The sequence below is a fragment of the Dendrobates tinctorius genome, unplaced genomic scaffold, assembly GCF_039654945.1.
Source record: "Dendrobates tinctorius isolate UK_male_01 unplaced genomic scaffold, ASM3965494v1 ptg000121l, whole genome shotgun sequence".
NCBI lineage: Eukaryota > Metazoa > Chordata > Amphibia > Anura > Dendrobatidae > Dendrobates > Dendrobates tinctorius.
The window spans coordinates 4,125,305-4,141,924 of record NW_027361789.1 but is presented as its reverse complement, the minus strand read 5'-3'; the positions used below and the strand labels follow the sequence as shown (position 1 = coordinate 4,141,924).

The following is a 16,620-nucleotide window of genomic DNA, read 5'->3' as shown; positions in this document are numbered from 1 at the left end:
AACCAATGACAATGGATGCGGATGGAAGCACACTAATATAGGAGCAAAAATCTGGCTAAATTTGCTGCAAAAAAGGACTATGTATGAGGCAGTGACGCACGCTGAGTGGACTACAACGAGCGGTGGCTGTAGAACACACTGCAACGTGAGCTGCACTCACACAAAGAGAGACCTATCAGACAGCCAAAAACAGTGCAGAGAAATGGGCTATAGCACTGAAAGGCTGCTGAAAGGCTCCTCTGTCCACTCCTTTAGTGTTTGCAACCAACGTATAGGGATACGTATGGAAGCACACTATACAGGAGAAAAAAAAAGCAGCAATAAAAGAAAAGTGTGTATGAGGCAGAAACACATGCTGGCCGGCCTACAAGCAGACGTGCCTGCAGGACACACTACACAGCATGGGTCTGCACTCACACAGCCCTTGCAGACAGCTATTAAAACAGCGCTGCTGGGCTACAAAAATGCTACAGTGGTGGATTATGTAGCCTGGGTAGAGCAATAGATATGTTTGATGATCGCTATTTCTAACTGTCCCTCACAGTCTTCAACAGCAGCCTGTCCCTAACTGAATTCACAGCAGAGAGACCAGAAATGGCGGCTGCTGCGGTTTTTATAGTGCATCATGACATCATTTCAGCAGCCAATCACAGCCATGCCAGTAGTTAACATGCCTACATGCCTAACAGGATGTGCCCACACTTCTGAGGAGCCCCATTGGCTGAATCAAATCGAGCGGGCTCCTAGCATTATGGGAACTTCCGATTCCGGTATTCGATATGAAAAAAGTATCGGAACTAAGTATCGGAATTCCGATACAGCTAATATCGGCCGATACCCGATACTTGCGGTATCGGAATGCTCAACATTAGTGCTCTTACATCACCGATAAAGGATAGATATCAGTGTTTCAGGCAATCTGATTGCCTGAAACACTGAAAACACTGTGATTGGCTATTTAGAATTGAACAGCCAATCACAGTGTTCATATTTGTGGGGGGTAGGACCACCCACCGGGATGACTCCTTGTCCCCTGTCTAAGGCTAGTAACTACTTAACGACCAAGATGCATTGGGTACCTTTAAATTCATGAAGGAGTTAAAAACCCCAAACTTGCATTTTTCTGGTTACCACAATGTCAGGAAAAGAATGAAATACCAAGTAATCAAACATCAAATATACAATATATAAAAATAGAATCAGCAAAAAGGTCTGCTTGATCAGCAAAAAACAAGCTCTCAGACAGTGTTACGGACTGACGGAATGCACCTAATTTAAAGTACGTAGCGGCTAGGTGCGTTCGCAGTCCAGGGTCCACTGTGAAGAGATGTTAACTGCTGCTAGACAATAGCGAATGGAATATGACAGAAGGTAGCCTGGCACTGGCGGGAACCCACTGACCCGGTGTGTGCAAGAACAAACTCTGTTACTTCAGAGAGTTCGCCCTAGCCGGCGTATAAAGCGTGCCCTGTTATGCATCACAGGGCGCGACAAAGTATAGCTTACTGCCCTGAGCGGGTACAATGTCTACCCTGGCAGACACCACTAACCAGCGTAAGCTTAGTGCTTGAAAGTGCACCTAACTGCGCATGGTGCCACTCTGATAGACGCTGCGGTACCAGCGGTATTGTGGAGCCATGTGGTGACTGATGCCCTCAGGTGCTAATGGACTAGAGAAGCTGAGTGCACTGCGGCGCTAGGCAGTGCCAGTGCTCGGTGCTGACTCTACTCTGGAACCCTGCCTCAAGCACAACTGAGGGAGGGAATATATAATGAGTCATTCGCCAGTTTCAGACATCCATCATCATACACACCACTATAGCAATAAGAGGAAATCTCTATATTAGCACATGGCTGGGCAACCATGCAAACCTTTTATAGTTGCAGCCTTCCCGGACCTTCCTGATGGTCGAATCAGAGCAGCAACAGGACCGGCGCATGTGACCTCTGACCTCCAATGAGAGGACGTCCCACAGGCATGCTCAGTAGGGGAAAGGCAGGACTTAGTCCAAGAAGCGTCTGCTTGCTGCTGACTCACGCATGATACAATAGCAGAGCCAGGAGGAGCAACCCAATGCCTAGCATTAGCCTGGTCAAGGTGCTGGGACCGACATCTCTGTTAAGCAGCCTCCTCACCAGCTGGAGAGGAATGAGAGACCGCAGAAGGCAAAGCTCAGGCTTCCTCCTCTGCAGAGGCAGAAACCCGATGCCCAATAGACAGCTTCATGAAATCAAAAATGGTCCTGGAAAATGGCTACAGAGATTAAAAAAAAAAAATTTCTACAAATTTCTAATTTTTTAGTCATTGTTAGATAATAATTTTTTTTTAAGCTTTGTATCTCCGTTATCGTACTGACTTGGAAAATTTTCATGCCAGGTCATCTTTACCACAAAATGAACACCGTAAAAAAAAACCTCAAAAAACAATGTGAAAATTGCAGGGATTTTTTCTGCAATTTCACCGTACTTGGAATTTGCTTTCTGTTTTCCAATACATTGTATGGTAAAAGGAAAGATGACTTGCAGTAGATAAACCATCAAACATTTATGTGGATAGAAAAGTAAAAAAGTTATGGAGTTTTGAAGAAGGGAGCAAAAGCAACAATGAAAATGGAAATTGGCTGTTGAGGGAAGGGGTTAAAACTGGAAAAATGAAACCTTATGCTGGATGCATGGTAGATTGGACACATGCAAAATCTGAGTAAACCATCATTAACATATAATAATGCTGAGGTACCTGCAAATTTCAGTGCCATTTTTTTGTGTACAGTCATGACTGAAAGTGTTCTCACCCTTGAAATTGTTCTAGAAAATGACATTTCGCCCAGAAAATTATTATTGCAATTACTCATTTTTTGTTACACACTTTTTTATTTCCTTTGTGTGTATTGCAATAACACAAAATACAGAGGAAAAAAGCAATTTGAACATAATTTCCTACAAAGCTTCAAAAATTGGCTTACCAAAATTGTTGGCACATTTCCAAAATTGTGGATAATCAACTTTGTTTCAAGCATGTGATGCTCATTCAAAATTACCTGTGACTAGTAACAGGAATGAAAATCACACCTGAAACCAGATAGAAAGAAGAGGAGAATCAAGAGATTTACAACCCTTGGCACTGTATCTAATTGCCCTGGACTTGGAAGGCAGCTAGAAATTGTGAAAGGCTGCACAGGTGGACCATGCATGAGGTATCAGTCTCTGGCCCAGCATTTACTGCTTGGAATTGAAGTTTTAATGAAGATCTGGTGGTTAAGGGAGCACTATAAGCCTTCTTAATTGGAAGGCCTCACACCTCATGCAACAACTATTTTTTATTATTATTCCAGCCATACTCAGATGGAACAAAAATCAGTTTTATAGACTGCTATTGATAGAAAAATGTAAGAATATTAACATGGGTAGTTGACTGATCAATTGACACAGAAGAAATTGTAATAATGGCCCACAAGCAGTCAGCCAAGGACTATTCATGAGGTACCACGGTGTGGCCCAGCCTTTACAGCATGGAATTGAAGTTTTAATGAGGACATGGCAGTTAATTAAGACATGTAAGCCTCCTTAGTTTGGAGGCTTTACACCTCATGCAACACCTCCATTTTTTTTTTATTCCACACTCAGATGGCACAAACATCAGTTTTACATACTACTATTGGTAGAAAAATGTAAGGAAAGTAACACAAGTAGTTGACTGAAAGTAAGTGTAGGCCTGTCTGGGAGACCCACTTACATGGGCAACCCAGCAGAAGAAGTCTCCATATTTCAAAAACTAATTGTCACACACCACTAAAGTGGCATTAATTTCCACAGAGTAGAAATCTTATAATAGAGCCCTGACACACTTTCTACCGCAGGCAACCCACCAGATGGAGATCCAACTTGAAATAGTGATGCTGATGATGGCATCATCAGCGCTAACCATTTTAGTAGCCATTTCAAAACTGTGCAGAAGGGTGTAGAGGTCCTTCACCTATGCTCACTCCGCAAGCGTGATTTTCACCACATCTGGACTGTGTTGGCCAAGGCTATGCAAAAGGACATACTTCAATAGGGCTCATTGCTGCTGCCACAGTGGCTGCAGCATGTGCAAAGTGTAATTCAACCATGTCTGAACATCGCTTACCAACCAGTTAACCGGTAGGCCGAAAGACCTACCTCTGTAGCGATGCAAGTCGATGTCCACCAGGGTGCGATCATCGGAAGTGAACACACAGCGACTGTACTTCCTACAGCAGTGCATCCAGGCCAAGATAGTGGCAAAGAAATTGCTGTACCACCCACTTGAGGATGTGAGCCATGCAAAACATGTGTGTGAGGTTGCCACAGCGTAGGGTCACCACCAGGTTTACACCATTATCGCTCATGGCCTTCTCTGGCTCCAGGTTTAGTGGAGACAGCCATTGCTCTAACTCTGCCTGTATACCTGTCCACAATTCATGAACTGTGTGACTGTGATCTCCAAGGCATATTAATTTAAACACTGCCTTATTGTGGTGAGCCATGCCTGCCTGTACGGAGGTGGGGGAGATTCTATCTGCACTGTTGGAATGCGTTTCTGATTAAGTGATAGGTTGAGGGCACAGGTGGAGGCCCTAGAAGAGGAGAAGGAAGCAGAAAAAGTGAAATAACTGTTAGATACAGAGGTTTGTTCTGCAAGCCTGGAGGATTCAAAGTCTTGTGGAACAGCCCCTTGACCACCTGCCCCTACAGCCACCAGAGTCACCAAGGGCCAATTCAGTGAGATGTAAGGTCCCTGCCCATGTTTTCTTGTCCAGGTGTCAGTGGTGAAATGTACCCTGGCACACATAGATTTTTTAAGGGAACGGGTGATGTTGTCAGCAACATGCTGGTGTAGCACAGGCACAGCTTTCTTTGAGAAGTAATGGTGCCTGGGCAACTTGTACGGGGAACTGAGAGAGCCATAAACTTTCGGAAACTGTCTGTATCCACCAGGCGTAAAGGCAGCATTTCCATGGCCAACAGATTGAAACTGGTGGAGTTCAAGTTGTTAGCTTTGACATGTGTAGAAGGAAACATTCTTTTACATGACCACAAATGCAGGAATGAGAGCAAGGTGCTGTGCTGATATTGGGTGGAGTATGCAGAGCAGGACAAACTGCTGGACTGTGAGTGAGGTGCAGGCGGAGATGTTATGGTAGATTGAAAAAGATGTGTTGTGCTAGGTGACACAAAATCAGCAGTTATGTCTACTTCCTTAACAGCTGACCAGCTGTCTTTCACACCGACTGTGGTGGGTTAACAATTGTAGTTTCTGTGGCTGGAGACTTGTGTGTGAACACTTGGAATGGTGACAGAGGAGGAAGAAGCAGCAGATGGGGTTGATGGGATGGTCAGTGGTTGACGAGGCACGCTAAATCATATTTTAGCGCAGTGAGATTCCCACACTAAAGCGTGTTCCAGGTCATGCATGTAGTTGTCAAATTATTGCAATTTTTGCCTCTACTAATTTTTTTTTTTGCAAATTTGATGATGGGCCTTCTTTTGCGGTCTCAAAAAATGCCTAGGATAGGCAACCCTTGCCACCCCTGTGAATTGCATACTTGTGACCGGTGCTGGCCTCAGGCAGAGTTTGACCTGAGGATGCAGTGCTTGTCGTGGTTGTGTCACTTTGTGTCTGTGTGAGAAGCCGCAACATAACCTACTAATTTTTCTCCTCTTCCACCTCCTCTCCTGAGCTACTCAGCTGCATACCTCTGAGTTCACAACAAGTGGGATCTACAAACCTCATTGTCATCCTCTCTGTTCACACTCTCCTCACCCTGAGGGTCACCCTCCTCCTCTTCTTGCCCTGACATCACAGTACAGTCTGCGTTTGCCTCTGTAACATGTAACATCTGGTGATGAAAGTATGGATTCTGATTTTTCCTGTATACTGACTTGTATATAAGGCAAAATTTAAAAAACATTTAAAAAATAAATAATTTCAGTAAATTCAAATTTAATTTTTACAAAAAAAATTGGAAATTTCAGTGTAATTTATGAAGGAAGCAAGAAGTGACAAAATTAGGGACTCAGAGGGAATTAGAAATACCCTGTTTTAGTCATAAAGATTGGTCTTTTGTCAGACTCAATTTTGTTTTTTATTTCAAAAGAATGAAAATTTCACACAAACCAAGTTCTATAGTATATATGACAATAGTCAATTATAGAACAACTAAATTTGCAAATCCATAGCAGGCCAATTATTTTATAACCTCTGATGAGGTAATGAGGCCAGTCAGAGTAATGCCACTGCAAAGATAGCTACGGCATTACAGTGACTGGCAAATAATCACTGCATGCTTATTGGCTCTGTAACAGGTGCTCGAGTTTCAAATCCGAGCATCGGCCAATGCTCATCTAGTGCAATGCACATCCGAGCACTCAGATACTCAAGTGATATCTGAGTATCACCAAGCATGTCCGTTCATCCCTACTTTTTACTGAAAATGGAATGAGGCCTACAAAGAAAAGAACACAGTACCTATAGTCAAATATGGTGGAGGTTTAAACATGTTTTGGGGTTGTTTTGCTGTAATAAAAATGCCTTAAAACGTTCTCTCTTTCTCATTATTCTGGCATTTGGCAAATATTAATAATTATGGTAATCCTAATTGACCTAAAACAGTAAAGGTTTATTCTGATTTCATGTCCGATATTCAGAAAAACCTGCATATGTGTTTTTTTATAGTGTATGTAAACTTCTGGTTTCAACTGTTGGTAATATAAATGAATAGACAGCCATAGTGGTGTACAAGTCTCTAAAAAGGGGATACACTACCCCCCCATTTCATGTAGGTATTGTAAAATGAATAGAAAGCCACAGGGGTGGATAAGTCATTAATAGAGATGATAGATCTGTGGATTGCAACTCTGTTACTCTGCCTCAAAATAACGGTGGTCATAAACAAAGCATTTAGCATATGGAGACAAATATCATTATAACACAGTGTTAAATGGAAAAAAAGGAAATCTCTCGCCCAATATGTGTCATCCTTAGGGTGAAGTGGAATATACCTCATGTAGTATAGCCGAAGACATCATTTTCATCATGTCTGCAAATGTGTAAAAAAGCAGGAACATTGACCCTGTTTGGTCCTGAGGGTCAATACAATAGGGATGTTACAAAACTTTTGTTTGCAATTATAGAGGTCAGACATTTCATGTAATTCTTGAAAAGGTTTGCACATTCTAAAGCAGAGATTTTGACCTGCTCCTGCATACAGATCTTCTCCATATCTTTCAGGTTTCAGGACTGACACATTGAATTTTAGCTCCCCTATAAGATTCTCCATTAGATTCATGTCTGTAGACTGGCTAGCCCACTACAGGACCTTAAAATGCTTCTTACAGAGCCACTGCTTAGTTGCCCTAGCTGTGTGTTTAAGGTCATTGTCATGCTGGAAGATCCAGCCATGACCAATATTAAATGCTCTTAGTGAGGGAATGGGGTTTATGGCCAAAATTCCTTCAATATGGTGCAATATCATCCTGTCCACTTTGCAGAAAACCACCCCGGAAGTATAATGTCTTCCCAACCATGCTTCACAGTTGGAATGGGGTTCTTGGGGTTGTACTCATCCTTCTTTTTCCTCCAAACACGGCGAGTAGAATTGATTTTGGTTTCATCTGACCACATGACCTTTGACCATGCCTCCTATGGATCGTCCAAATGGTCATTGGAATACTTCAAATGGGCCTGGACATGTGCTGGTGAGAGCAGGAGAACCTCGCTTACCCTGCAGGAGTTTAATCTACAATGGTGTAATGTGTTACTAACTGGAATGTGGTCCCAACTCTAATCAGGTCATTTACTATGTCCTACCATGTAGTTCTGGGCTGATTCCTGACCTTTCTCAGAATCATCTTGTGTTTCTTCCATTTTCTAAGAATTGTGCCAACAGTTGTTGACTTCTCATCAAGCTGCTTGCCTAGTGTCCTGTAGCCCATCCCAGCTTTGTGCAGGTCTACAATTTTGTTCTTTGTTGTCATTAGACAGCTCTTCCTTGGCCTTGGTGGAAAAATTGAGTGTGAGGTATTAAAGGGGCTGTCCAGATCAAACCAATACATCTGTAGTCATTCTGTTTGACTAAAGACTTATGCACCCCCCTAGTGTACCCATTGTGTGCTAAGGAGATTCGCCAGTTTCTGACCAGGGAACAGGGGGTATGTTTGAGCTATACATACTCCCGGCCAGTGGATGCAACCTCGCTGCATACACTTGTATAGAGCAAGGCCGCACCTCGACCAGTGTTGTAAATGGCCAGTGGACATGACTGACTAGAGGGTGCAGCTTCACACCATACAAGTGTATGAAGAGCGAGGCTGCACCCACAGGCTGTGGGTATGTATAACTCATATATACCGTTCGCTCACCCGTCCAAAACTGGCGTACACTAGGGGGATTCATAAGTCTGCAATCACACAGAATGACTGCAGACTTTTTGGTTCTAACTGGACAACCCCTTTAAGATTATTTATAATAGTAATGTCCAAATATAGTCTTTGATTGTGAAAGATAAGATTTTTTGTTTTTGTTTTTTTGTTGACAGATGGTTATCCAAAAGAAGAGATGGTTTACAGATGGAGAAAAAATTCCGTAGAAACAGCAAATCAGAAATCATGGAGGCTTTATCAGTTTGATTTCATGGGCCTCAGGAATACTACTGAACTTGTACAAACATCAGCAGGTAAGATGCAATTTTATATAATTCTATCAATTTGTTGAAAAATTATCTGTTGGATTCTCAGAAAAGTTCTTCATTTATGAACAGAAATTATGTCTTCTTAGTGGTAAGAGTAAAGTGAATAGTTCCATGTTGTCCTAAATAGGTGTATGCTGTCTCAGCATATTCGCCTGTTTTCCGTAATCTGACATTTGCTATCATTATGCTAGCATGTTCAGTGAATAGTACTCTAAAAGGATCATTATAAGCTATGAGTTGGTAAATACAGATAATGTTAGATATGTAGAGCTAATATTTATTATGCTGTATATTCTCTTCATCTCAGGATTATACTCATGTACCTAATGTTCAGAAGTGGTGAACAAAGTGGTTCACAGCTTGTATTTCTTCAGAAAAAAAATTGACTGTTCATAATAATATGAAGGTTTATTAGGTGCTTTATATTTAGTGCGTGTGTCAGTGTGACAACATCAGTTAGTAAAATTGATCGAATGTCTCATACTTGTGTTAGCCCCTTGATTTTTGTCACCTGAGCAGAGTGTGTTTAAAATAACCACTACAGTCTGGTGGAGCATCTTTGCCATGTACCGTAATTGATAAATTAACGGCAAAGCACAGCCTTTCCCCCCCAGAAGAAGGCTAATACGCCGAAATGTGCATAGGGGTATCTGGATCCACAATACCCTAGGTAAATCTACTCTACTTATGTTTACCTGATATATCATTTGATTTATATATACTATTAATTTATGAGAGTTCCTACTGGGACTATATATTATTATTATAGACTATTATGGTATAAACATTAAACTTATCATGCTATTCACTGCTCCTGTTACTTCCAATTTACTCCCCAATTTAATCATGTTTTTAGACTGATTTTTTTCCTTTTCATGCTGTTGTGATTTACCTACTTTGTGGGCCACTATATTGGCTAATTGTATATCTTTGTATTTTTACTGTATAAATAAAAGCTGTTTTTACTTCACCATACATGGTAATCTACACATTTTCTTGTTTGAGATTTGAAAACTAGTACAGTCCAGCTGTCTCCAGAGTGAAAATCTTTCCAACACACAATAACACTTTAAGATAAACCCTGGGGACCCAAGTTGCGCTGCGATTGAAACCTTTTGACCCACAATGGTGCATGTTTGCCTGGCACTACCCTATGTGTCAAGCACTATTACTCCCCAGCAACATGCCCGCTGTCTTGGGGTCATACTTGACTCTGAGCTTTCCTTTGTCCCCCACATACGATCACTGGCTCGCTCTTGTTATCTGCACCTCAAAAAACATTTCTAGAATTTGACCTTTTCTTACATTTGACTCCGCAAGAACTGTTACTGTTTCTCTTATTCATTCTCATCTCGACTATTGTAACTCTCTTATAATCGGTCTCCCTCTTTCCAAACTCTCCCCCCTCCAAACTATCTTGAATGCTGCTGCCAGGATCATATTCCTCGCCAATCGTTACACCGATACCTCTACCTTGTGCCAGTCATTACACTGGCTACCCATCCACTCCAGAATCCAGTACAAACTTATTACCCTCACCCATAAAGCTCTTCATGGCTCAGCACCACCTTACATCTCCTCCCTTGTTTCAGTATACCATCCTACCCACGCCCTCCGTTCTGCTGATGACCTGATGTTAGCATCCTCAATAATCAGAACCTCCCACTCCCGTCTCCAAAACTATACACGTGCTGCGCCAATTCTGTGGAATGCACTTCCCAGGTCAATACGATTAGTCCCCAATCCCCACAATTTTAAGCGTGCCCTGAAAACTCATTTATTCAGACTGGCCTACCGCCTCAACACATTAACCTAATCTATCCCTATGGGGCACAGCCAAAAGTTTTTACCATAACCAGGTTCCCCGCATCATGCTCCCACATGCTTTATACATCCATTAACCCTCTGCATCTGTACTGTTACACACTTAACATTATGGCTGGCCCATACAATCAGGGCAACTGTTACCACCCACCTTTCGTGTCTCCCTTTTTTCCTCATAGATTGTAAGCTTGCGAGCAGGGCCCTCATTCCTCTTGGTATCTGTTATAATCTATGTGATTATTGTTATGCTGTAATGTTTATTGTCTGTACAAATCCCCTCTGAAATGTAAAGTGCTGTGGAATATGTCGGCGCCATAGAAATAAAATGTATTATTATTATTAAGCTTACACGCACAAGTAAAGGATTAGAAGCATGGCAGTATCCTATAAAAGTGCATCTTTTTACAATGCAATTTTTGCAAGTCGTAGGCCCCCATTGGAGATTGCTTTTCGGAGTGTTGCCCAGTGTATACTTAAAATTAATGCTACTAACTTGGTTTAAACAGTGTCTTAAACATAATCATAAAAAAGTATCTAGACATGAAAAAATGTTATATGGAGGTATATCATGCTAGGATACACTTATACCAAAGTAATTGAAATATCCAAACAGTGTAATATAACATTGCATCATCTATGACAATACACTTTAAAGCTGAACTTATGTTTACTAAACTTTATATTTGAAATTTGACTTGAAGCATTTATATAGATTCAATAGGAGGCTTGAATGAATATGTGAAAGCTTAGCGTTCATACCAACAAGTGTCATGGCTGCTGCAACGGTATCGCTAAAAGCTAAAAGAAAAAAAGGAGTTTGGTACTGTCTTGGCCAGTTGAAAAAACAATGCTCTCAGTGTGAAAAACAAGATAATCTTGTAATTTTGATACCTTTTAATGACTAAGAAAACAAAAATAAATGAAGTTGCAAAGCGAGCTTTCGGGACTTTTTAGGTCCCTTCCTCTGGCATGGTTTAACAAAGATTCTGAAGAAACACAAATATATGCACAAATAAACCAAAAAAGCAAGGCATGGTATAATAAATGAACATTTAAATAAACAAACAATCTGAGCTCAGAGAAAGAATCCTTAATTGGATAAGATTAGTGGTGTGAAAATTTTATAGTCTCACTATAAAGCCTCCTTCACACAAAGCGAGATTGCTAGCGATATCGTTAAAGCTTCACCGATTTTGTGATGCAACAGCGATATCGGTAGCGATCTCGCTACATGTAACACTTAGCTCCGACCCAGCTCCCCCCTGGATATTGCTGATCGCGCGAGAACGCGGGATGGGCCATTTCTCGTGGTCGGCTTCCTGCTGGCGCCGACGAGTGACTCCATGGACGTGGGCGGAAGACGTCACCCTCGCTGCGTGTGACAGGTAAGTATCGACCGCCAACCGCTGCTGCATTGCTGGTGAGATCTGCCTCTTTGGCACCTCACTAGCAACCATTTAGCGATGCACCAGCGATCCTAACCGGGTCGTATCGTTGTCGGGATCGCTGGTGCATCGCTAAATGTAACGGGACCTTAAAAGTAAGATTAGAGGCCTGGTGAACTCAACTTCTTTGGAGCAGATTCCTCAGATTCTGTAGTACATCATAAATCCTTCTGACAGATTTAGTCCTGTGTGGATGGAATCAGATTTTAATAACATTGTATTCCCAAATTCTGCAATGTTTTGGTGATTTACAATTGCCTTTTAATATGTCAACTGTATTATTAATTTTTTCATCTCACATACCCACCAAACCAGAACTCAGTGGGCTTTCCCGAGGTCTCACATTTTGTCCTACGAAATCTCTAGACAAAACGAACTTTGTAGTGACATGGAACAATATTTTAGGAGATTGAGACTGAAGGAGTTCTTTTATAGTAAAGAAGACTTGAGGGTTCTAAGCAGCCAAACACCAGTCATACTAAAGAACAAGAAAAATCTGACTGGACACCTCCACCTGGCCAAAACACCATTTTGGACAAACATATTGATGCATTTAGACATTCCATGCAGTCCATGATATTGGACAAAGAAAAAAAGGAAACACCTAACACCTAACATCACTGTGCAGGAGAGAAGGACAATTGACAGCCTGAAAAACAACAAGGATATCACTATTAAACCTGCAGATAAAGTTGGTGCCATAGTCCTTCTGAATACAGTTGACTACATTAAAAAAGCACACAGACAGCTGATGGATATACAGTACTGCCCCATACTGGATGATGACCCAACTCTAAAATATATAAGGGAGATGAAAAGAGTCATCAGAGGTCTGTGTACAGATTTCATCCCCTGTAGACTGTGAGCCCTCTCTCCATCTGTACTTGTGTGTGCCTGTTTTGCTTATGTTTATTGTACTTGTCTATATTTTCCCCTTTCACATGTAAAGCACCATGGAATAAATGGCACTATAAAAATGTATAATAATAATAATAATACTACCTTCTGGACTTTATCCCTAAGAATCCAAGGACAGGAATTTTCAACATGCTTCCCAAGATTCATAACCCTGACATTCATCTCAGGGGTGTAAACACTTACTGAAAAAAATCTTAGGGTGGGTATAAAATGATCTTAAACTGCTGGTAATGATGACAGCCAGCTATTTGCAAGGCTCCATGGACCTTTTAAAAAGCTATCTATAATAGGTCCTCTCCCTAAGAATGTCATCTTAGCCACAATGGATGTGGAATCCCTAAATTCAAATATTTCACATGAAAATGGACTGTCCGCTTGCCAAACGTTTCTTGAAGCTAATCCCTTCTGAGTCTGTGTTAAGACTCAACAGATTTATGCTCACACACACTTTTTTGTTTCCTTTCAGAGAGGTGCTATATCTACAACACAACAGAACTGCTACAGGCAGCAAAATGGCATCCCAGTATGCCAACCTTTTCATGGCTAAACTGAAAATGACTTTTTAACATCCTGCTATATCAAACTCTTGGCCTATTTTTGTTATATTGATGACATCTTACAATCTGGACTGTGTCTGAACAAGAACTTTTAAAATTCCATGACAAATTCAGTAAAGTTCACCAAAAATACAGTTAACGTTCGACCACTCAAAAATGTAAATCAACTTTTTAGATACCATCATAAAAATTCAAAATGGTTCAATCCAGACATTGGTGTATTGGAAACCAATTTACCGTCCCACATACCTCAGATGGGACAGTTTCCACCCGAAACACAATAAAAAGCTCATTATCTACAGCTAGGCCCTTAGATATAATCGTATCTGTTCCAGTCCAACTGATAGGGATGAATATTTAACACATCTTAAGAAAACATTTTTAAATCAAGGCTACCACCCCACCTCTATTGGTGATCAGATCATAGGAGCCACAAGGATCACTAGAATTCAATTACTTCAGTATGGAGAAAAATAGGACAATAATCATGTACCTCTGAGGTACTGAGAAAAACAGCTAAAAAAGTTCACTACATCTTACATACGAATGACCGGCTAAAAACAATATTCAAAGAACCTCTCTTGCTGTGCTACAGGCAACCATCAAATTTAAGAAAAATCATGAACTGAAGTTCAATGTCCTCAGATACACTGAGAGGAACTTATCTATGTAATGTGAAGAGCTGCAAAATCTGCACTCATGTAGAGACCAAGGACAGGATACAGATTCTCAACACACAGCAGAACTACACAATTCCCAGGACATTCACATGTTCTTCTTCCAATATGGTGTGCTTAATTCTGTGCATTATGTCTTATTGGGGGCCTTTATGTGGGAGAAACAGGACAGAAACTGAGAGAAAGGATGAGGTCTCAACACCACATAATCTATATAAAATTGAATGTATGTGTGTATCACCAACCAATCACGATGCATCTTTCATTTCACCAGAGCTGTTTAAAAGAAGCTGAGCTGTGATTGGTTGCTATGAGCAACAATTTTCCTTGCAACCAAGTCACTAAGCATCTTTTATTTCACGAGAGCTGTTTAAAAGAAGCTGAGCTGTGATTGGCTGCTATGAGCAAATCTAGCATCCTTGGGAACATAAGCTCCCAGCCATTGTCTGCCCCACAGAAAGGAGCAGAGAGCACATGACAGAAATGAATCACATCCTCCCATGCCAATATACCCACCACACATTCTCCATCCCATAGGCACATCTCCCCTCTTTGGCCAATTCCACTCAGCGCTCTGGTTCTGACTCCAGGCTCCTCTTAAAGGGATCCCCTGTATGGAAGTGAGGGCAAATCCACTCTGCACTTTGGTACTGACCCCAGGCCTCTCTTAAAGGGATCCCCGATATGGAAGTTAGGACTGCTCCACTCAGTGCTCTGGTTCTGACCCCAGGCTGATGGGATGATATGGGATATTAGGGGTAGTAGTCTGGTGGCTCTGGCTGACCGGATGATGTGGGATATTAGGGGTAGTAGTCCGGTGGCTCTGGCTGACGGGATGATATGGGATATTAGGGGTAGTAATCTGGTGGCTCTGAAGGAATGATGTGGGATATAAGGGGTAGTATTCCGGTGGCTATGATGGGATGATGCGGGATATTAGTGGTAGTAGTCCAGCGGATGTGATGGGATGATGTGAGATATTAGTGGTAGTTGTCCGGTGAGTCTGGCTGACGGGATGATGTGGGTTATTTGGGGTAGTAGTCCGGTGGCTTTGATTGGATGATGTGGGATATTAGGGGGATAGTAGTCCGGTGGCTGTGACGGGATGATGTGGGATATTAGGGGTAGTTGTCCAGTAGCTCTGGCTGATGGGATGATGTGGGATATTAGGGGTAGTTGTACAGTAGTTCTGGCTGATGGGATGATGTGGGATATTATAGTGAATGTGGCTATGTGGAGTGGGCAGGGCTATACACTTAGCTTTATATATATAGATGTAATCATTATAATTTGTTATAACTAACCGTAGTTAGTTATTATGCCTGGACAATGCCGGGCTCTTCAACTTGTTACGTATAAAAAAAAGTTTAGCGGTGGTGAAACATTTCTGAGGTCCAGGACACAGCATAAACAATATGAAAATTGTCATATTAAAAGACATTTTTAAATCAGAAGCACACCACAGGATTTGGGAATACAAACTTATTATAGTCTTTGATTCCATCCACACAGGACTTAATCTGTCAGAAAGATTTATGACTCACTACAGAATATGAGGAATCTGCTCCAAAGAAGTTGAGGGCACCAGGCCTCTGATCTTACTTGGATATTGGGACTTTAAAATTTTCACACCACTAATCTTATCCAATTAAAGATTCATTCTCTGAGCTCAGTTTGTTTATTTAAATGTTCATTTATTATACCATGCCTCTCTTTTTTTTTTTTTGTTTATTTGTGCATATATTTGTGTTTCTTCAGAAACTTTTTTATACAATGCCTAAGCAAGGGCCCTAAGAAGTCCCAAAAGCTTGCTTTCTTTGTAATCTTATTTATTTTATTTTTTGTTAGCCATTAAAAGGTATCATAAGTACAAGATTATCTTGTTTTTCACACTGAGTGCAACGGTATAGTTACACAGTATATTGCATGTAAAATAGATATTTACTATAAATGAATTAATACATTCAATGTGTATGCAATATGACTAAAAAATTTTAAAAAGTTCAAGTTTTTCTAAATTCTAACTTTTTTGTGGATTCCTTTTCTAAATCAGCAAAATTGCTGCCTGCTTGCTACCATTTTCTCGATTTGTAGAAGACCATGCCACCCTGTTCACATCTTCTGGCATCCTCACTAGGCACTTCCATTTCAGGCATTGAGAAGACCTTTAACCCTTTTCCTTCATTGGACGTAATATTCCGTCCATGTGCACTGGGCCCTAATTACCATGGACGGAATATTACGTCATAGCGATAAGCGGCGACCACGTGGTGAGCGCCGCTTATCGTGGCCGGGTGTCAGCTAATTATCAAAGCTGACACCTGGCCCAACACGTTAACCCCTTGTACACCGTGATCAAACACGATCGCGGTGTACCGGGGGTTAAAGGGAAGCATCGGCAGGGAGGGGGCTTCCTCCGTGCTTCCCTGAGCCCCCCACGGCAGTGCAATCCGCAGCGCTGCTGCGGGGGCTCCTTTTCTGCAGGTCCCCG

The 16,620-nt window shown here is 41.5% G+C and overlaps 1 protein-coding gene across 6 annotated transcripts in view; it reads left to right on the top strand.

Moving 5' to 3' along the window:
* GABRG3 (gamma-aminobutyric acid type A receptor subunit gamma3) overlaps window positions 1-16,620 on the top strand; it is a 1,013,315-nt gene that overhangs the window by 797,283 nt on the left and 199,412 nt on the right. For all 6 annotated transcript variants that reach the window (XM_073541484.1, XM_073541483.1, XM_073541482.1 and 3 more), the window contains one exon: window positions 8,556-8,693. In XM_073541484.1, the coding sequence (XP_073397585.1) occupies window positions 8,556-8,693 (138 nt within the window). The remainder of the gene's footprint in view (window positions 1-8,555; window positions 8,694-16,620) is intronic.